The following is a 19,233-nucleotide window of genomic DNA, read 5'->3' on the forward strand; positions in this document are numbered from 1 at the left end:
TGTATCTGTACTTGTAACTGTTGCTTGGTATACATCGTCCTGTGTAATGAGAATCTTGACTAGACACATCCCCTTCATCCGTTTGACGTCACACTTTACATGATGGTGCAACCCCAGCCTGGTCGTTCTTGTTCCCTCGTCGGCGCCCGGACGCCCCACTGTGGCGCGTCTTGGTGGTAATTTTCCAAAGCAGTCCGTCTCGCTATTTCTCTCCTTGCGTATGCCACTCGTCTCGCCTCTTCCAATCTCGTTGCTTCTATCCTCGCCTCTACTATTCGTCTCGCGTCTGCCACTCGTCTCGCCTCGTCCAATCTTGTTGCTGCCTCACGTCTCGCGGCTTCTCCCACGTTTGCCAATCGCATCTCCTCCGCATCCCGTCTCGCCGCGTCTACCCTCCTTCGCAGCTCTTCCTGCTGCTGACGTTGCTGCGCTGCCAATCCGAACAGCCACTGCTGTTCTTGTACATTGACAGGCTCATCAACGGGATTCTCGTCGTAGATCGTGCCATGTTCACTCCTCATGTGTGTGTATATGGTATCGGCAGAAAAGACACCCATGCATCGCCAACAGATATGGCTCTTGCACCTGTGCCCGAGCGAATCAATAAAATGAAAACAGAAGTACTACGGGCGTGTTTAGGACAACTTACTGTGTACAGGTCATGTGATTGCAGCCATCCACTTTCTCGATCAGCGCTTGACAAGTTGGGCATTTCTTTACGCGTCCACCTTGAGCTGCGAGCCATGCCTCCGTTTGTCGCTCCTCCTCAGCAACGCGTCCGGTTCGCTTGTAGTCGGCACAGCTCATGCCGTCGTGGCCATCCTCGTGGCACGATGTACATATGTTTGAGAAACATGAAGGGCACTGGCCACCCGCGGCCGTAGTGTTAGGGTCGGTGGAACGGTAGATCTGATTGCAGTCTGGTGTCTTGCAATATTTGAATTCCTGTGGATGCCGAGATATATGCGTGTTGAACACTACTTCCAGCAGGCGGTTGAAGGAAGTTTGAGGGAGGAATTGTTGGATGGTGGGAATAGGAATGGGGACTTTACACTGGGATTCATCACCCATGCACGTGAGTGGAAACTGACCAGAGTCCAAAGCGGATGTCAAGAAATGACGCATGCAAGGAGCACAGTAGATGTGCCCACAACCAAGACGAAGTGGGGCGGATATGTCATCATAGCAGATAGGGCAGGACTGCTGTCCCGACGGGTCCGGGAGGATCTGTGGTCCACTGAGCGATCCTTGAATCAAGCGCTCAAGGGCGTGTCGAGCTTCCTCGCCACCCGAGATTGTGATTTTACGCGCAGATATAACAAATTTAACGTTGTCTTCTCCAAAGGTTTCCTTCAGCTCTGGGATTCCATGTTTGAGGAAAAATCGAACGGACTGTTTCGCGAGTACTTTGGTATACTCGAGGGACGAGAGCTGCTCTAGCTTGGCTTTGATCAGCTCACGAGCCTGGTCAACAGCTTTTGGTTCTCCATAAACTTTCAAAACCTGTCGTCTCCAATCTGCACGTAGGAGTGCGCCCGTGTCGTCAAAAACCGAACGCAAGAACTTGTTGTTTGGATATCCGAGTGTCATGTGCCACCCTTCCACCTTCTCGCCTGCAATCAGGCCTTCCGCTCTAACTTTAAGTGCGCCCATGGCCTCTTTCTTGGAGCCGGACAAGCGCATCCGGACAACGGGTCCCTGCTCATGAATGTGCAGCATACACGAACGCTTGTCCTTGATGCCACCAATCAAGGCATCCCACAAAGACTTTTGTGCACGGAACTGCTCAGTGGAGATAGTAATCGAGTATTGTGTGGGATTCGGGAGCCGGAACAAGAAAGACACGTTCCCGATGCGATGGTTAAGAAGACGGGTGTGCACCGCGTCCGCGTCCTCCCAAGAAGAAAACTGCGCACGGACTAGAACGATACCATCAGGGTTTGGAGTCGGCAGCAGTGGCTCCAGCGACCTTAGGGTTCCAGGAGAGATGCATTCGATATCATCCCGCAATGTGGTAGCGATATGGCCGACGTCATCGCTGAAAACCCCACCCTTCACAGCCAACCGCCTGACATCGTCTGAGCCAGAGAATCTTTCAACTTCTCCGTCAGAGACAGTCGGCGGAAGGAAACTAATCTTGACTGAGTTGTCGTGAAATGTTGGTACGAAGCGACCGGGTGGCATGGTGTTGACCTCAGCTTTGACCCGGCGCCCAGAGCACATCTGGCGGTTCAGTTCCCGCGCTTTCGCAGTCACATTGACCGTAACAGGGTACTCTGCGACATAGCGCACGGAAGGGACACGCCAGGATATCGTAAGGACATTACTGTCGCGTTCAGTCGTCGCGGACATACTTCCGGGACTGTTGTAGCCTGATACTTCGAGAGTCAGAACTTCATCCCTAAACTCGAGGCCACCGAGGTCAACCGAGAGTGCTTGCCCGGACTCAGCGTCTGTGATGATTTCAGCGCTAAGCTTTCCGCTACCTGGCATGGGCTTGACGCTAACAAGGTGGAAGCGCCCTCGATCAAGGCCTCGGCTTGTGAACAGCGCAGTGATTTCGTCTTCCCGCACATTGGGAGGCAGATTTGCAATATGCAAGGTGCAGCACTCGAATCCGGTGATTATGTGAGATAATTCAAGGCCTGCGCTGAATGTTACGATGGATCCAAGCACAACGCTCTGGACTGTCTTCGCAGCGGCTTCTTTGGCAATTTCGGCTGCACGAGCTTTGGCAATTTCAGCTGCACGAGCTTTGGCAATTTCAGCTGCACGAGCTTTGGCAATCTCAGCTGCGCGAGCTTTGACAATCTCAGCTGCACGAGCTTTGGCAATCTCAGCTGCACGAGCTTCAGCAATCTCAGCTGCACGAAGTTTGGCAATCTCGGTCGCGCGAGCTTCAGCAATCTCAACTGCACGAGCTTTGGCAATCTCGGCTGCGCGAACCTGCGCAGCTAGGTTTGCTTCTGTTTCCATTTGTTGGCGAGATACATCTTCAAGATGCTCCTGATAGTCCCCAAGCTCAATACAAGGAACAGAGGCACCCGAAAGATCCACGTACTTCAATAGTATGCAGAAATCGGCATTTGGCACCTCTCGTGCACGTCCCGGCCTTCCAAGCGCGACACACCTTGGAACCTCGGGATGGCCCAACAGACGCATGGCCGGAATTATCCGAGGGAGGCTTTTGAGAGATGGTGCGCTGCGCCTGTAGACCAGCTGCCCTGGGCTGGCCGGTGTGCCGACGGCGACCTTTGTGGTTGGATGGGCTGTTGACAGTAGTACGGTTCGACTCGGCACCTTCAACATGCTGAGTGTGCGCTATTGGGCTACCCTATAATGACAAGCTTCAGTACATTACCCAGAATTTCTGAACAAAACTTGCCTGAATTTCGTGGCTAAACTTGCATTTCGCTCCATAAATACAACGACCTTGAATGTAGTATTGGCACGACATCATGGGGATGAAACAAAAGGCTTGAGTGCCGCGCACCTCGTGTATACAGCAAGCTGCGTCTATCCAAATTGCTCAAAACAAAGTATTATGGAAGCATAATCATGGCCAAGTAGAGTGGGCGCTTGGTGGGTACATCCAACTTCGTTCTATAAATAAACGCCTAGTATGTCCCAGCTACTAGCACAGCTCGAGTTGCCCTTGTTTCCTGTGTTAAAAGATACTGAGCCACGACACATAAATCCCTAAATCATATCGAAGAAGCTGGGCTCTGTGAGAGTGGTAGTAAATGGTGAGAGTTTGTGTCGTGATGACTCCGACTACTCTCGTTCAAACTCTCTTAGAGCTGCCTATTCAGCTTCACGGGTAAAGCTTAGATAGGCGAAGAGTTGAAGTCAAGCCTCCGTTGCTGCCACTGAAAACGATCAGAAAAGAAGCTTGAGTAGATGGATGGGATACGTACAACTTGTCTTCCGCTTCAACACCAGGCGTAGTCGCAGCTAGTCAACGTTCCGACCCTTCTCGAAGTGGCAAAGTACATCCGGCTGCCTCTCTAGCTCTCCAACTTCTTTCATGAACTGCTCAAGAGGTTCCTTCTGCCAGTTTCACTAGATTCTAAATTCACATGAAGCTGCGTATATCAGTGCAAACTCACATAGTTCGCTGGTCAGTGTACGCGCACTCTTTGCAGCCCTCGCCGCAGTGGATGATCGCACGTCATCGGCTTAAAATTAATTCACTGCCCAGGCGTTGCTGTTTAGCAAACGATTTTGTATGATGTGAGCAGACGCACCCGTTTTCTACCATACTTCTGCTGCCTACACATATAGATGGCTACTGTGCTTTGTCATGGTCACGAAGGTCTGAATCAAATCACAAGTCAAAACTCAAAATGGCGTCGGAACGGGTTACTCCGAGACTGCTCAGACCATCAAAATAGGCACCGCCGCACCGTGACAATCTCCACGATTAAAAGACCAGGACACTATGGCTAACTAGTATCCATTTTGCCCGTCATCTTCCATTCTGATATGTGCTGGTATGTGTTTTCCATGATTAACTTATTGACAAGGAATGAGATGGGCACTCACCAAGTGAGTGCGGAGCGCTGATCCGTTGAACCTGAGCAAGTTGAGTGACTTCAAGTCATCACCTACTTTTGGTTTCATAGTGATACACACCGCACGTCATATTCAATAGAAAAGTGGTGCGCTGCATACATTCGTCGTCACCGTCGTCACCATCGTCACCGTCGTCACCGCCGTGCGGGGAACAACTCAACGGCTTGGTGAGCTAACATAGGTCTAAAACGGCTTAGTGGCAAAAAATAAGGTTCTCAAAAGTAACTTAACATCTGACAACTCCAATGGTTAAGGTTTGGTGTAAACTGGACGGGTCTTAAGTTAGTGAAATTCTTCAAAAAATCCTTAGCAAAAACACTCTAATCAGCTGTGATGATGCTTCTACGAAGGATGACGTCGTCTGTTGGTGAGGTTGTAAGCCTAGGCTTACACCAGAGTCGCATATAAAAACATTGACACACAGTGCTACGAGATATTATCCATGTCGCCATTATCAGGCTCTCCCAAGTTTCGAGTAGCAATCTGGTGAGTCGGACAACCCCTCATGAACGTGAAACAGACTGAATTTCATGTGCAGTGGTGCAGGTATAGGAGGGCTTGTCCTCGCCATCACAATCGGGAAGTTTGCAGGTCGCGATATCCACATAGACTTGTACGAAGCGTGTGACACCATCACCACTGCTGGGGCCGGCGTTTCACTTTGGCGACGCGCGACGGAGATCATGGAGGAACTCGGCATGTACGAAGAAATATCTCACGTTTCGACGAAGCCCTCTTCCTCCAGTAATGGTCTGTTCAAAGAACCTGTTTTGCAACCACGTTTTACTTGATTCGTTCTGACAGGATTAATATTCAGAAATTCTAATGCCTCAGAGGGTGGTTATGAGTGGTTTAATTATATCTTTGGATCATGTCCGTACTACCCCATTTTGAACCGACAGTTGCAAGATGACTAAATCTCTCACAGACGGGCCATCCAATATGCACCGCCAGCATCTCGTTGACGTTCTCAAGAAAAACCTCCCCTCATCATACACTGTGCACTTTAATAAACGGCTTACTAAATATGACAACCAGTCACCAGGATTACTGGTCCTCCACTTCGCTGATGATAGCACTGCGACTACGGACGTGTTAGTAGGAGCAGATGGTGTCCGCTCCTCAGTGCGGAAGACGCTTTTCGAAACAATAGACCCAAGCATCGTAGATCCAAGCAATATAAAACGCTACAGCGATCCATCTTGGACCGGAACACTTGTCTACCGTAGCGTCTTTCCGGCAGAGAAGCTCTCCAAGATGGATCCAAATAACGTAGCTTTGAAGGATTTCATGATGGTAAGTCCTCAGAAAGCGGTCACGATCGTCAGCAATAATTTTCATTTTGCAGTTCTGCGGGAAAGGAAAGGTAGATCATCGTAATCCAACGGTCTCTGCTTGCTTACGAATAATTCATAGCACATCGTCTCGTTTCCAGTTTCACGGGGAACGCAAATCAATGTCGTGGCATTTGTTTCTGATGAACAGAAAGCTGGTGTACATTTTGAGGGTCATTGGGTTTCAAATGTGTCCCTTGAAGAGGTTGAGGAAGCATATCAAGACTTCGAGCCCGATGCCAAGCGCCTTCTGAAAGTAAGTCTCCGGGCTGAGTCGCTCATGCCGCCCTCAACCGACGTTAATTTTTGCAGTGTTCCGAAAACCCCTCGAGATGGGCACTTCACGTGGTAAATGAATTACCGCTAACCACTTGCAACAAAGTCGTGTTGATAGGTGATGCGGTGCGTGTCTATTCGCTGACTTGAAAATCCTTTGACGAGATTGTGCAGTCCCATGCTATGAGACCTCACCTCGGCGCTGGAGCTGGTCAGGCAATCGAAGTATGCGTGATCATCATTTGGAAAAATATGCAAACTTATATTGTATGCAGGATGCTTTTGTGCTCGGCCGCCTTCTTGCGCACCCACTCACAACGTTGGATAAAGTACCCGCCGCGCTGAAAGTATTTCAGGATGTCCGTCGCCCATTCGCTCAAACCGTAGCGCGTAAATCGGAACGCACAGGATATATGTATGATTTTTTCTCGCCTGGGTATTATGATGGAACAGATCGAGGAAATGAACAAGAGGAGAGAGAAGTTCTGAAACGGAAGATCGTGGACCAGTGGGATTGGGCAGGTGAAGGAGGTGCCATTGCTGAATGGCTTAAGGCAGAAAAGCAACTGCAGGAAAACGTAGGTTTGTAGAACGGGTGATGTGATAATGATACGATGTGTTCTACCTCAAGTTTCATGCACCACACGAAGTGCACTCATCCCATTTTCAACTAAGATAGACCTCGTTCATACACCGGTTCATCACGTGATTTGAGGATAGAATACATGATTTTGGCTCGTTACTCTTTTTGAACTTATAATTAGCTACATCTGTTCCAAGATCTTGTAGGGATGTACTACAATAACAAAGTGGTCTACTCAGAATCCATATTTTCGGCGAATTGAAGGAGTAGGCATTTTTGTAGCAAATTCACCCTTGTGACCCATTTGTGACTGTAGCGGTGCTCCACTGAGTCCACTTGGGACATTTTGACAATATAATGCCTACTCGTCCCTCAGTTTCTTACATTAGATCATAAAAAAAACATGTCCAGCCTGCTACAGACTGTTCACATATAATTTTGGAACAGATTTTGCTCACACTTTGTGCATGAGTTATATGCAGATTCATTGAAATGTCACGCTAGGTCACGTGATGAATCGGTGTATGAATGAGGTCTATCTTGGCACAAAACAGAATGTACACGCCGTTATCTACAAAAAGGATTATACAAGACATCTATATTTGCTTTCTCTGCAAGTTCTTCGGTAGCTCCTTAACCCATGGTAGGAAGTCCCGTCCCTGCATATACGGCCTGAGTACCTCAGGTATAACGAGACCCTTAGGGCACATGCAGTATTAGCGTCAATTCCTCGCGTCGCAGAAAGAAAGAGGGCATACATCTGGCGTCTGATAATTCTCGACCAAACAACATAATGCGCGCTCCGTAGCGCACATCGTTTCGTTGAGCATATGGACGTAGACCTTCCGTTGCTGATCCTTCGCCTTGAGACCACACCGGATTTCTAGCCGCCTGCTCTCTGTAGTGTCAACGAGTCCACATCAACGGGAATTTTACAGATGAGAATGCAACTTACGATAATCCGTGCAATTCGAGCAGGAAACAAGCTCTTTGTATGCCCCTTGGAATGGGAACCACACCTCCCAAAGTACATCTGGCTGCCTCTCTAGCTCTCCAACTTCTTTCATGAATTGCTCAAGAGGTTCCTTCTGCCAGTATCACTAGATTCTAAATTCACATGAAGCTGCGTATATCAGTGCAAACTCACATAGTTCGCTGGTCAGTGTACGCGCACTCTTTGCAGCCCTCGCCGCAGTGGATGATCGCACATCATCAGCTTAAAATTAATTCACTGCCCAGGCGTTGCTGTTTAGCAAACGATTTTGTATGATGTGAGCAGACGCACCCGTTTTCTACCATACTTCTGCTGCCTCTGGGAGGCACATAGTAGATGGCCAATATTGTGCTTTGTCATGGTCACGAAGGTCTGAATCAAATCACAAGTCAAAACTCAAAATGGCGTCGGAACGGGTTACTCCGAGACTGCTCAGACCATCAAAATAGGCACCGCCGCACCGTGACAATCTCCACGATTAAAAGACCAGGACACTATGGCTAACTAGTATCCATTTTGCCCGTCATCTTCCATTCTGATATGTGCTGGTATGTGTTTTCCATGATTAAGTTATTGACAAGGAATGGAATGGGCAGTCACCAAGTGAGTGCGGAGCGCTGATCTGGGCGAATTGAGTGACTTCTGCGTGATTATTTTGCCGCGGCCGAGTGATATAAGTTACTGAATTCCCAGAGTATGAGCTCTGACTTACAAATATCAGCATGTGGTTTCATGAGCGGCTATAACACCAGCAGCTTGGCGACTCAAATGCCGCAACCAACTGGCAACTGCGGGAATGTTCTCCGCGCCGGTGGCCAGAGTCGCACATTAAAACATTGGCACATGCTACGAAATATTATCCATGTCGCCATTATCAGGCTCTCCCAAGTTTCGAGTAGCAATCTGGTAAGTCGGATAACTCCTCATGAACGTGAAACAGACTGAATTTCATGTGCAGTGGTGCAGGTATAGGAGGGCTTGTCCTCGCCATTACAATCGGGAAGTTTGCAGGTCGCGATATCCACATAGACTTGTACGAAGCGCATGACACCATCACCACCGCCGGGGCCGGGGTTTCACTTTGGCGACGCGCGACGGAGATCATGGAGGAACTCGGCATGTACGAGGAAATGTCCTACGTTTCGACGAAGCCCTCTTCCTCCAGTAATGGTCTGTTTAAAGAACCTGTTTTGCAACCACATTTTACTTGATTCGTTCTGACAGGATTAATATTCAGAAATTCTAATACCTCAGAGGGTGGTCATGAGTGGTTTCATTATATCTTTGAACCATGTCCGTACTACCCCATTTTGAACCGACAGTTGCAAGATGACTAAATCTCTCACAGACGGGCCATCCAATATGCACCGCCAGCATCTCGTTGACGTTCTCAAGAAAAACCTCCCCTCATCATGCACTGTGCACTTTAATAAACGGCTCACTAAATATGACAACCAGTCACCAGGATTACTGGTCCTCCACTTTGCTGATGATAGCACTGCGACTACGGACGTGTTAGTAGGAGCAGATGGTGTCCGCTCCTCAGTGCGGAAGACGCTTTTCGAAACAATAGACCCAAGCATCGTAGATCCAAGCAATATAAAACGCTACAGCGATCCATCTTGGACCGGAACACTTGTCTACCGTAGCGTCTTTCCGGCAGAGAAGCTCTCCAAGATGGATCCAAATAACGTAGCTTTGAAGGATTTCATGATGGTAAGTCCTCAGAAAGCGGTCACGATCGTCAGCAATAATTTTCATTTTGCAGTTCTGCGGGAAAGGAAAGGTAGATCATCGTAATCCAACGGTCTCTGCATGCTTACGAATCATTCATAGCACATCGTCTCGTTTCCGGTTTCACGGGGAACGCAAATCAATGTCGTGGCATTTGTTTCTGATGAACAGAAAGCCGGTGTGCATTTTGAGGGCCATTGGGTTTCAAATGTGTCCCTTGAAGAGGTTGAGGAAGCATATCAAGACTTCGAGCCCGATGCCAAGCGCCTTCTGAAAGTAAGTCTCCGGGCTGAGTCGCTCATGCCGCCCTCAACCGACGTTAATTTTTGCAGTGTTCCGAAAACCCCTCGAGATGGGCACTTCACGTGGTAAATGAATTACCGCTAACCACTTGCAACAAAGTTGTGTTGATAGGTGATGCGGTGCGTGTCTATTCGCTGACTTGAAAATCCTTTGACGAGATTGTGCAGTCCCATGCTATGAGACCTCACCTCGGCGCTGGAGCTGGTCAGGCAATCGAAGTATGCACGATCATCATTTGGAACAATAATATGCAAACTTACATTGTATGCAGGATGCTTTTGTGCTCGGCCGCCTTCTTGCACACCCACTCACAACGTTGGATAAAGTACCCACCGCGCTGAAAGTATATCAAAATGTCCGTCTCCCATTCGCTCAAAGCGTAGCGCGTGAATCGGAACGCACAGGATATATGTATGATTTTTTCTCGCCTGGGTATCATGATGGAACAGATCGAGGAAATGAACAAGAGGAGAGAGAAGTTCTGAAACGGAAGATTGTGGACCAGTGGAATTGGGCAGGTGAAGGAGGTGCCGTTGCTGAATGGCTTAAGGCAGAAAGGCAACTGCAGGAAAACGTAGGTTTGTAGAACGGGTGATGTGATAATGATGCGCTGTGTTCTTAGAAGTTTCATGCGCTACACGAAGTGCGTCCCATATTCAACTAGCACAAAACAGAATATACACGCCGTTATCTACAAAGTGGGTTATACAAGACATCTATATTTGCTTTCTCTGCAAGTTCTTCGGCAGCTCCTTAACCCATGGTAGGAAGTCCCGTCCTTGCATATATGGCCTGAGTACCTCAGGTATAACGAGACCCTTAGGGCACATGCAGTATTAGCGTCAATTCCTCGCGTCGCAGAAAAAAAGAGGGCATACATCTGGCGTCTGGTAATTCTCGACCAAACAACATAATGCGCGCTCCGTAGCGCACATCGTTCCGTTGAGCATATGGACGTAGACCTTCCGTTGCTGGTCCTTCGCCTTGAGACCACACCGGATTTCTAGCCGCCTGCTCTCTGTAATGTCACCGAGTCCATATCAACAAGAAGTTTACAGATGAGAATGCAACTTACGATAATCCGTGCAATTCGAGCAGGAAACAAGCTCTTTGTATGCTCCTTGGAATGGGAACCACGCCTCCAAATCGCATTTCTTCGACGCTGCGAGGTTCAGTGCGCCACTGACGATCGCCACCACGCGGTAAGAGAGACCCAAACTCTGGTAAAACGCCTCACTGTTCCCCAACATGGTATCGAATGCATTCCAGCTCTCTTCTGGAGCGGTGATCACGAACTGTTCAACCTTCTCAAACTGGTGCACACGGAAGATACCCCACATGTCACGTCCAGCCGAGCCAGCTTCTTTACGGAAACATGTAGAATATCCAGCGTAGTATATAGGAAGCTGAGTTTTGGGGTCTTCGAACCATTCGTCTTGGTGAAACGCTGATATAGGCTGTTCCGAGGTCGCGATGAGATATTTCTCGTCGTCGTTGGCAATAACCTGAGGATGATAATATCGATTAGTTTTGAATAGCGCTATCCACCAACTTCGTCATGCCTTGTACAGTTCCTCGTCGAACTGGTCAAGCTGCGCGGTCTTTGCCATGACGTCTTTGTTGACGAGAAATGGCGGTTGGACTTTCTTGTATCCATTTTTGCGGAGGAAGTCAAGGGCATATGTGATAAGGGCTTGGTTAAGATCGACGCCATCATTTGTGAGGAAGTAGCCGCGGTGACCTGCGACCTTGGCACCTGGTACATTGGTCTCAATACCTTAAAGAATATAAATGAAGCGAGAATCAAACCTCGATCAAGGTCCATTGCATCTAATCTGAGCAAAACTTCGTGGTGAGGCATGATGTCCGTCTTCTTTTCTACTTGACCGTTAGGACCATCTGGATGCCAGGTGCGGAGCGTTACATTATCATCCTAAAACGTTGTCTCAGTTTGACAGGGGAGATATAACTCGGAGACTGACTTCGGTCAAGCTGACAGGGACATCCTTCGCCACGAGGTTTCCTACCGTCGAAGCTTTTTTCCGCATCTCAACCTCGAACTCGCGAGTTTCTTTCCGTTTCGCGTCAACCTTTGCATCTAGCTCCTTCTTGGTAGCAACAAGGTCATCAGCTGGTTGTTTGGCCTATAAGAGATCATAAATTCAAGCAAGCGAATAGATAAACATCAAGAACAACCTTCTTCTTGACTGCGATCTCCTTTTGCACTGCGTTGACCTGCTTGCTGAGGAGATTCGCCTCAAAATCCACTTAAAATCCAATCAGCACACGGGTGTTATGTTCCAAGACCGAGAGCTCTCAAGATCGTGCTTTTGAGAGGGCGATTTGGCTCGCCGATCATGAAAGGTAATCAAACTCACTCTTCACCCACTCCGCATACATATCTATGACCTGATCGACCAGCTCTACCGAGTCTCCTCGTCTCCGCTGCGATTCACGAATTTCCTCGGCATTCCCTCCTTTGTTGTCTATGAAGCTAGTCACGTCAAGTGTCATGGTAGTTAGATTTCTCTTCTAGTTTTGATTAAGGGTCTGGACCGTTGGCGATGGAGAAGACGAGGATCGATGGGATTGAAAAGGGAGATAGCGAGTGCTCGAGATCAAGGGTATGATACAGCTAGTAGCGTCGGGAATCAAGATGCTTCAAGTTGGCTATCCTTTTGATCTTCTTCCTCCTTCAAGTCCTTTCGAGTCATGATCACGTTACGTAAGCGCGATACCTGCATTCACTGCACCGTTGAAACTAGTCATTGCGAGAGACATGGCAGAGAATATAGCAGTCCTTGCCCTACATGTACTAGCGCTTCCAGTACGTGCTCGCATGCAACTTGATGAGCTTCAAATTTTGCTTTGGCGAAAAAAATCAAGTCCATATGACCAAACAACTGTCAACAAAAGATCAAATGTTCGCGTCTGTTGAACTGTTGTAAATTCGGTTTCTGGTGTACGTAGTAGTACATCAGCCACCCAACTGCAGCCTCTATCACTGTATCATTACCCTCGCTTACCCCAGATTATTATCTCTCTCATTTCGCCTGACACGTGCTATACAAATGTTCAAGTTCATACGTCGTGTTTCAACTTCATTTCTGCCACGCCCAGATCGGCCCTGGAGAGATGATGGTAAGTCGTGTTTCATGTCCCAACATGGTGATCTGATGGTCTTTTGAAACTGATTCGCTCTTGTATTACTGATATGCAGCAACGTCCAATGCACCTACGATAGGCCGGAAGAGGCGCTTCAGTTTCGTTGAGGATGATGACGATAACTCTACTTCTACGGGTGTTAAGAAACTAAAGGGGGACTCCACGCAGGCTGAAGGCAGTACCCCTCCAATACCAGCAGTCCCGGATCAAAAGGAAGGAGAGGATGTTAAGTCAGTGACGCAGGGGGTGAAGGATGTGGAATTGGATGGTACGATTCAGGAGTTGGACTCATCCTCCGGCCCCGAGGAAATCCCTCTACCAGATTCTCCCGGTGGAGCTCCACAACCGGACATCAAATCGACAGAAGAAGCAGCTACGGCTCCAGAGGGGAAGGCCGATAAGCAAGGCGCCCAAGATAACTCGGACGCCGATTCGGTGGCTTCTTCATCTGAAGTAGTTTTGGACGAGGGGCAGCCTGAGGATGATTCAAAGGATGATACCAAGACATCTCCTACCTCGGCAGCTGCTTGCCTGCCCGTCGAGGATGTGCCTACCACAGAAGGCACTCCTGCTGCCGATGTAACCCCAGCACTCACAGAGACCGATGTATGACGCGAACCATATTCTTGCTTTTGCAATGTTCATTACTATATCTATCGATGAACACGAGTACGCCCTTGGTGCGTAGATCTAGTTGTTGATGAATGTATGGATACACGATAGATCGCACGCTGGTTGGTGCAGCTAGAGGGTTCTACTAACGACTTACGATACCAATACCTGACGCTGTTTATACGTACTGCTACTAATTCCTCACTCCCCTGTTGCTTGCGATTTACATCAATGTATTCAGGATACCGATTGCTTTGATTGATTTCATGATGAAGGATCTCTGATGCGTGTCAACATGCATGTACAGCCACATGCACTGCATCGTGACAAGAATAATGTTGGTCTTCTAGTACGGTCTCCCCTGAACAGAAGGATGACATTGATAATTATTTTTCATTAGTTTTCTCCAATCGCATTCCTTGGACAGGCTCATGCCATGACGCACATCACTAGCCATGTACACGTGCTGAATATTTCTCGTGAATGTCTATTTCACGCGGCGGCCATGAGTAGGCCTGCATGCAGCCTGGCAATTGCTACTCTTTCATTCGCCTCGTGTCGTTCAATACAGTACTTATGATCCGCTTGACAGGCAACAGGCAAGCACATTTGATTCAGCACCCTATGTTCCGGAGAGGAGAGGTTTGTCGTCATCCTGCTACCTGACTCGGTCCGATGCAGCGGCTGAAATAGTTTGACCATCTATAAAACTGCTAACTCACCACGAACAGTAATCCACAACGGTTTATGAGATACTAGCCGATATGGTAGTACTCGCCTCATGTCATGGGTGAGGCAAACACGCCTTTTCTTGCGCCCGTCAGCCTCCTCACACGATAATCTGCACAGCCAGCCGCCTACTCTCGATGGCAATCGATTTCATTCTACGAGCCTTGATAGTGATTTCGTGCTTCTTACGCCCCCCTTTTCCGTGGAATCCTCACCTCTTCACAGCAAGCGTGCCCGCCCCCACACGGTACTTATACCTGACACTGGTTTCATGCGTCCGAGGTTTCCTTGCACTTACGCTTTACACGTACTTACCTCCATTGATCGTTCAGCGCCCTTACTACCTGTCCACGCCATCGATCACACGCGGGGGCTCTACACTCGCAGGAAAACCTTTTGTAACCACTCACCCAACCCAATCCTCTATCTTGCATTTGCTCCACTACCATGTTCCGCTTCATGGGCTCTGAATTCAACAGCAAGGGCAAGCAGCGTCAGCAAGATGCTGACCCCCAACTTCAGGTACATGTCCAAACCGAAGTTCACTCGAATCCTCCTTCTGCGGAGAGCCAGGGCTCCCAAGCCCTAGGCAGCACATCCTCCCTCCCGACTACGCCCTCAAACAGTAAGCGCCCGCTGCCTCCTGGCCTCCGCGTGCCAACACACCCTTACCCATACTGGCAACATCATACGCCGGCATCATCTTCCCAGAGCAGCCTCGAATCACCTAAAACCCCTTCGCAAGTTTCCTGGCTTGGAGGGGCTGCAGGGACCTCGATTGCTCGTGCCGCATCATCATCAGCACCTAATCTTCTGCCTCACCACTTCCCGCCACCACCTCCCACCTCACCACCAACAAATGTTCCACGCACGCGGACCTTACACCCCACTAAGAGCTCACATTCATTGCGAGTACCGGTGCAGGAGTACTTTGGGCAGCCACTCTCTCCAATTGTTGAGCAGGACTATATGTCACCTGAGAAGCGTACCACGTCATTACCGAGCAGCCCTGATGGCTCTGGTTCTCGTGCGAGTGGTACCACGGGTACTATGATGACACCGATCAGTCCCTCAATGATGACCCCAACAAGTGCAGTGGCTATGTACACCGCACGCCCAACACCCACGCCCACCACCCCGGTCGCTCCTCCACAGTTTGCGAGGCGACGAGAGGATTCGCTTGTTGGTGACTCACCACGTTCGTGCGCGATTTCTAGTGTTTGGTTTCGTAACTCATTGATTTAAGCAGGTTCATCGCCAGTATATTCAAATTTTCTCTCCCGCCCACTGAACAGGTCCATAAGTATGTCGTCGACGAGGACCCACCAGTCTGGCAACTCGTTATCGGCAACACCGCCTGTTATCCCTCCTCTTGATCTACGCCCAGCGTTTCCCGGACCCCTCCCCTCGGACACACTTTTGCCCCAGGATACCGCAGATGACGATGAATCGACGAAACGTGAGAGTTTCGTCACAGCTCGGTCAGCTGGTGCAGTTCGAGAAAGCAGGTACTCTGCTATGCTTCTAGAACCGGATCATGAGCCCCTAGATGATCAGGAACTCCCATCAAGCCGAACCGCGGAGTCATCTAAGGGTTCCCCCGAACATCAACAAGAAATACCCCAGTTACCTCCACCAGCACACACCCACCTACTTACCCGTCCTGCATCGCGAACCTCAACATACCCACCCTCATACTCACTACCACGGCCTCGGGTCAATCACGATGGGATCCCTCCTCCTAGCCAGCGTGAATCTGTTCAATCGACGTCATCTTCATTCATCGACCGTCGCTTTGCAGAATCAGAGCTATATTTCGGCTCGCACACAGAATGCTCTAGCGCGCGCCAGGCCAGCGAGAAATGGACCAAGCAAACTGAGAAATCCGACACCGCCCGGACGCTGTTCTGGCTTGGGTTCATCGCGCCGTGGTGTTGGCTCATCGGTGGATGGCTGGTAAAAGCCAAGAAGAATGATAGCTATGGCCGGGGCGGGAGCATGATGCCCTTGTGGACGGGCAAGAGCGCGCAGACTGTTGACTCGTTTAAGATGCAGCCGTTGCACCACGGTTATCCCTTCGTGGCGCCTTCGGTGCAGAGCTTAATGCCGCCAGCGTACTCACGAGGGACGCATTCGGCACATCCTCGTGGCCCTTTTTTGATGGCAAGGAGTCCGTGGATCAGGAGATGTAGGGTGGCTGCTGCTGTGAGTGGGATTGTTATTATGCTGCTGTTCATCGTTGCCCTGGTGGTCGTTGGGAAGAGCAGCAGTTGAGTCGATTTTTGGACAGCTAATCATGAAGACTTTGTATCTGCATATCGCATATCCTCAAAGTAAAATGAGCAAAACGATCTTTACCGTATAGTACTATATTTCTCCATTGCAGCGTTGATCATTCTGCAAACTTATCATCATAGAGACCTGATTCAGACCTGTAGCACGTCACGAATACTTAGCACTTTACGAATACTTGGCACGAATTCACGAATACTTACGCTTTACGAACAGAGAGAATATGAATATTTAGCAGCGTGTCGGTGTGTGGAAGATGGCATTCTTTGCCAAGCCCTCTGCGGCTGTGAGCTGGTTCTTGAACTTATGTAAGCATCACACCTGCGGGCGTTGCCCAACCCCAAATGCGCCTTCCGATGAATCAGACTCAGAGTGTCCTGACTCTCCACAACCACTATGCCCAAATCACCAGCAGAAATCCTCCTCGAAAAAGCGGATAAGAAGTCAAACTCATCGACTGGATGGTTTTCTTCATCATCGACCAAGTGGGAGGAGGCAGGAGACCTATACCAACAAGCCGCCAACTCTTTCCGGCTCGAGAAGCAATTTAAGGCGGCTGGCGACTCATTTGCAAGAGAAGCGGAGTGCAGAGAAAAGTGCAACGAAACCAACGATGCAGCAAACGCTTGGTGGAACGCTGCCAAGGCGTACAAGAAAGATGACCCTCAATGTATGTTTCCCCGCATCCTTGATGCAGCTCATGCTGATTTGGCTCTGCAGTGGCGATCCAGGCTTTGGGGTGCACGATAATGCACCTCACCAAGGCGGGCAGGTTCCGCCAGGCAGCAGACAGAGAAAAGGAGATCGGCCAAATCTACCAACACGAACTGAGCGACATTGCGAAGGCATGCGAAAGCTTCCAGCGAGCGGCTGAGTGGTATGACCAGGAGGATGCTGCTGCGTATGTACCGTTTTTACAGAGCAGACAGTTACTTACTTTGTTGCAGAACGGCTAGCGCATGTCGTAAGGATGCCGCGGACCTCTGCGCTGAAGTCGAAGATTACAGAGGGGCCATACAGCTTTACGACATGGTCGCGACTTACGCGCTCAAGTCGAACTTGACAAAGTATAGCGTGAAAGATTACTGGTTGCGTTCAGGCCTTTGCGCACTCGCCATGAGAGTATGTTTCTTGTTGATGTGACCCACTCACATGCTAATCATGTCTCAGGATGTTGGGAAAGCACAGCGAGACATCGAGGTGTTCAAGTCGAAAGATGTTACATTCAGCTCAACTCGGGAATGCAAGTTCTTAGAAGATATGTGCGGACTCGTAACGGAAGGCAATGAACAATCCTTTACGTCAGCAGTGTTCGAGTATGACCAGGTTACGAAGTTGGATAATTGGAAGACAGGAATATTGTTGAAGATCAAGAGGTCACTCAAGGACGAGGTAGATATTCTCTGATGGAATGCCATTCGCGGCTCACCTGTATAATATATACGTACGTCGGACGGTTCACCGTATGCCTCTTACTGATCATAGCGCATCGAGCAGGAGTACTAAATGTTAACTAGATAATCAAATGATTCCATTTCATGCATTATACCTACGGGCAGTACATGCATAAGTTGTACTACATACGATCGAGTACCACCGGCACGACCGTCACCTGCTAACTTTCATACTCCTCGCTTCGCCCCGCCCCGCCACTCCGAGATCGACCAGCCTGGCTACACCACTCGAGTCCCAAAGATTGGTCCGAAAGTAAGTCCTACACTCTGAACTGAACATTTTCTTTGTACGACTGAGTATGTACTTTTTTAAGTCAATATTAATGAACGTGCAGAAGCACCTGCAGAGCAACACGAAGGTGAACTCAACGTTCTATTTTAAAACCTGAATAAGGGTCCTTATGGCTTGCTTACCTCTTAAGATCATGCCGGCGTCCATACTCTCGTAAAGCATGCTGAAGGTGAACGCATCCGCACTAGTCTTTCTTCCGAATTCGCAGTTCATACCACCCCAATCCAGGATATGAAGGAACCCACACCAGTGCTAAGCCAATCAAGGAGAGCTTGGTGGTCGATGATTCAGAACAATATGAAGGCAAGTATGACTCGTGCTCTCTTAAACTACATCTCTCATATGTTCCTTAGATTACACGTGGACTCAGACTCATAGCTTCTTTGCGCTGATGGCGGTTTCATGCTTTATGTGGACGGGAAACCCTGCCAAACACTATCGCCCGACCACCTTTTCGCCCTGATACGCACTAGATCTATCTGTGGCTCGACCCTGACGGCAAAGCAGATCCGCGACCGGAGCAAAGGGAATATAATATCAAAGGGGTTGATCCTCATTCAGGGATTTTGGTTTATTCTGCAGCTCCTCTCCCGCACCATCTATCAGCTCGAGACCACACAGTTTGAGATGTGATGCACGTCGTACTTTTTTGATCATATCCAAAGATGCAGGTTGTCACTGGGCAAACATGTATTGCCGTCGTATCACGGGAAGGTATTGCGACTCGGGTCGTGGACACAGGTGTCACAGATAGAGAGAAGAAGCGAAAGCAGCCTTGGTGCTGCTCAGGGACGTTCTCGCGGGAGATGTCAAACTGGAGCAGCAGCAGCGTCGTCGGCCTGCCAAATATTGAGCCATTCACACCACTAAGGTTTCTATTCCCTCAAGAC

The 19,233-nt window shown here is 49.1% G+C and overlaps 9 protein-coding genes across 9 annotated transcripts; 6 read left to right on the plus strand and 3 right to left on the minus strand.

Annotated features, from left to right (window-relative positions):
• Window positions 1-95: 95 nt before the first annotated feature.
• Window positions 96-3,130, minus strand: DEU56DRAFT_742828 (uncharacterized protein; the record flags this gene model as incomplete). The annotated part of the gene is made up of 3 exons (XM_041348968.1): window positions 96-585; window positions 650-3,006; window positions 3,062-3,130. Coding segments are annotated over 3 exons (2,916 nt in total), but the record flags the coding sequence as incomplete, so codon positions are not given.
• A 1,887-nt stretch (window positions 3,131-5,017) lies between these two features.
• Window positions 5,018-6,775, plus strand: DEU56DRAFT_915972 (uncharacterized protein; the record flags this gene model as incomplete). The annotated part of the gene is made up of 9 exons (XM_041357808.1): window positions 5,018-5,061; window positions 5,114-5,325; window positions 5,380-5,448; window positions 5,504-5,871; window positions 5,924-5,941; window positions 5,992-6,165; window positions 6,222-6,311; window positions 6,360-6,410; window positions 6,461-6,775. The coding sequence occupies 9 exons, from the start codon at window positions 5,018-5,020 to the stop codon at window positions 6,773-6,775; spliced, it is 1,341 nt and encodes a 446-aa protein (XP_041205054.1).
• Window positions 6,776-7,285: 510 nt separating this feature from the next.
• DEU56DRAFT_903392 (uncharacterized protein) lies at window positions 7,286-7,835 on the minus strand (the record flags this gene model as incomplete). The annotated part of the gene is made up of 3 exons (XM_041356636.1): window positions 7,286-7,427; window positions 7,527-7,666; window positions 7,724-7,835. The coding sequence occupies 3 exons, from the start codon at window positions 7,833-7,835 to the stop codon at window positions 7,365-7,367; spliced, it is 315 nt and encodes a 104-aa protein (XP_041205055.1). The 3' UTR covers window positions 7,286-7,364.
• A 789-nt stretch (window positions 7,836-8,624) lies between these two features.
• Window positions 8,625-10,644, plus strand: DEU56DRAFT_959331 (uncharacterized protein; the record flags this gene model as incomplete). Its single annotated transcript, XM_041359303.1, has 9 exons — window positions 8,625-8,668; window positions 8,721-8,932; window positions 8,987-9,055; window positions 9,111-9,478; window positions 9,531-9,548; window positions 9,599-9,772; window positions 9,829-9,918; window positions 9,967-10,017; window positions 10,071-10,644. The coding sequence occupies 9 exons, from the start codon at window positions 8,625-8,627 to the stop codon at window positions 10,383-10,385; spliced, it is 1,341 nt and encodes a 446-aa protein (XP_041205056.1). The 3' UTR covers window positions 10,386-10,644.
• A 33-nt stretch (window positions 10,645-10,677) lies between these two features.
• Window positions 10,678-12,638, minus strand: DEU56DRAFT_822058 (serine-tRNA ligase). Its single transcript, XM_041354133.1, has 6 exons — window positions 12,178-12,638; window positions 11,996-12,066; window positions 11,782-11,943; window positions 11,609-11,732; window positions 11,362-11,555; window positions 10,678-11,304 (listed from the first exon to the last, which is right to left on the minus strand). Exons 1-6 carry the CDS (start codon window positions 12,311-12,313, stop codon window positions 10,852-10,854), a joined length of 1,140 nt encoding a protein of 379 aa, XP_041205057.1. The 5' UTR covers window positions 12,314-12,638; the 3' UTR covers window positions 10,678-10,851.
• Window positions 12,639-12,758: 120 nt separating this feature from the next.
• DEU56DRAFT_862132 (uncharacterized protein) lies at window positions 12,759-13,855 on the plus strand. The gene is made up of 2 exons (XM_041355344.1): window positions 12,759-12,940; window positions 13,020-13,855. Exons 1-2 carry the CDS (start codon window positions 12,871-12,873, stop codon window positions 13,574-13,576), a joined length of 627 nt encoding a protein of 208 aa, XP_041205058.1. The 5' UTR covers window positions 12,759-12,870; the 3' UTR covers window positions 13,577-13,855.
• A 660-nt stretch (window positions 13,856-14,515) lies between these two features.
• On the plus strand, window positions 14,516-16,811 carry DEU56DRAFT_538887 (uncharacterized protein). Its single transcript, XM_041346702.1, has 2 exons — window positions 14,516-15,503; window positions 15,555-16,811. Exons 1-2 carry the CDS (start codon window positions 14,753-14,755, stop codon window positions 16,577-16,579), a joined length of 1,776 nt encoding a protein of 591 aa, XP_041205059.1. The 5' UTR covers window positions 14,516-14,752; the 3' UTR covers window positions 16,580-16,811.
• Window positions 16,812-16,910: 99 nt separating this feature from the next.
• Window positions 16,911-18,254, plus strand: DEU56DRAFT_822069 (vesicular-fusion protein SEC17). The gene is made up of 5 exons (XM_041354134.1): window positions 16,911-17,267; window positions 17,318-17,498; window positions 17,545-17,719; window positions 17,768-18,041; window positions 18,095-18,254. The coding sequence occupies exons 1-4, from the start codon at window positions 16,994-16,996 to the stop codon at window positions 18,002-18,004; spliced, it is 867 nt and encodes a 288-aa protein (XP_041205060.1). The 5' UTR covers window positions 16,911-16,993; the 3' UTR covers window positions 18,005-18,041; window positions 18,095-18,254.
• A 482-nt stretch (window positions 18,255-18,736) lies between these two features.
• Window positions 18,737-19,166, plus strand: DEU56DRAFT_822072 (uncharacterized protein). The gene has a single exon (XM_041354135.1). It carries the CDS (start codon window positions 18,746-18,748, stop codon window positions 18,974-18,976), a length of 231 nt encoding a protein of 76 aa, XP_041205061.1. The 5' UTR covers window positions 18,737-18,745; the 3' UTR covers window positions 18,977-19,166.
• The last annotated feature ends 67 nt before the right edge of the window (window positions 19,167-19,233 follow it).

Source organism: Suillus clintonianus (genome assembly GCF_016758775.1).
Source record: "Suillus clintonianus strain FC179 chromosome Unknown DEU56scaffold_77, whole genome shotgun sequence".
Taxonomy (NCBI): Eukaryota; Fungi; Basidiomycota; class Agaricomycetes; order Boletales; family Suillaceae; genus Suillus; species Suillus clintonianus.

Excerpts from the sequence above, each read along its gene's own strand:
- DEU56DRAFT_822058 (XM_041354133.1), bottom strand. The coding sequence starts at position 12,313 with ATGACACTTGACGTGACTAGCTTCATAGACAACAAAGGAGGGAATGCC. Across the intron at positions 12,067-12,177 it reads GTATGCGGAGTGGGTGAAGA|TGGATTTTGAGGCGAATCTC; the intron begins GTGAGTTTGATT and ends TTGGATTTTAAG. Across the intron at positions 11,944-11,995 it reads AGATCGCAGTCAAGAAGAAG|GCCAAACAACCAGCTGATGA; the intron begins GTTGTTCTTGAT and ends GATCTCTTATAG.
- DEU56DRAFT_862132 (XM_041355344.1), top strand. The coding sequence starts at position 12,871 with ATGTTCAAGTTCATACGTCGTGTTTCAACTTCATTTCTGCCACGCCCA. Across the intron at positions 12,941-13,019 it reads TCGGCCCTGGAGAGATGATG|CAACGTCCAATGCACCTACG; the intron begins GTAAGTCGTGTT and ends ACTGATATGCAG.
- DEU56DRAFT_538887 (XM_041346702.1), top strand. The coding sequence starts at position 14,753 with ATGTTCCGCTTCATGGGCTCTGAATTCAACAGCAAGGGCAAGCAGCGT. Across the intron at positions 15,504-15,554 it reads GCTTGTTGGTGACTCACCAC|GTTCATCGCCAGTATATTCA; the intron begins GTTCGTGCGCGA and ends TGATTTAAGCAG.
- DEU56DRAFT_822069 (XM_041354134.1), top strand. The coding sequence starts at position 16,994 with ATGCCCAAATCACCAGCAGAAATCCTCCTCGAAAAAGCGGATAAGAAG. Across the intron at positions 17,499-17,544 it reads GACCAGGAGGATGCTGCTGC|AACGGCTAGCGCATGTCGTA; the intron begins GTATGTACCGTT and ends ACTTTGTTGCAG. Across the intron at positions 17,720-17,767 it reads TTTGCGCACTCGCCATGAGA|GATGTTGGGAAAGCACAGCG; the intron begins GTATGTTTCTTG and ends ATCATGTCTCAG.
- DEU56DRAFT_822072 (XM_041354135.1), top strand. The coding sequence starts at position 18,746 with ATGCTTTATGTGGACGGGAAACCCTGCCAAACACTATCGCCCGACCAC.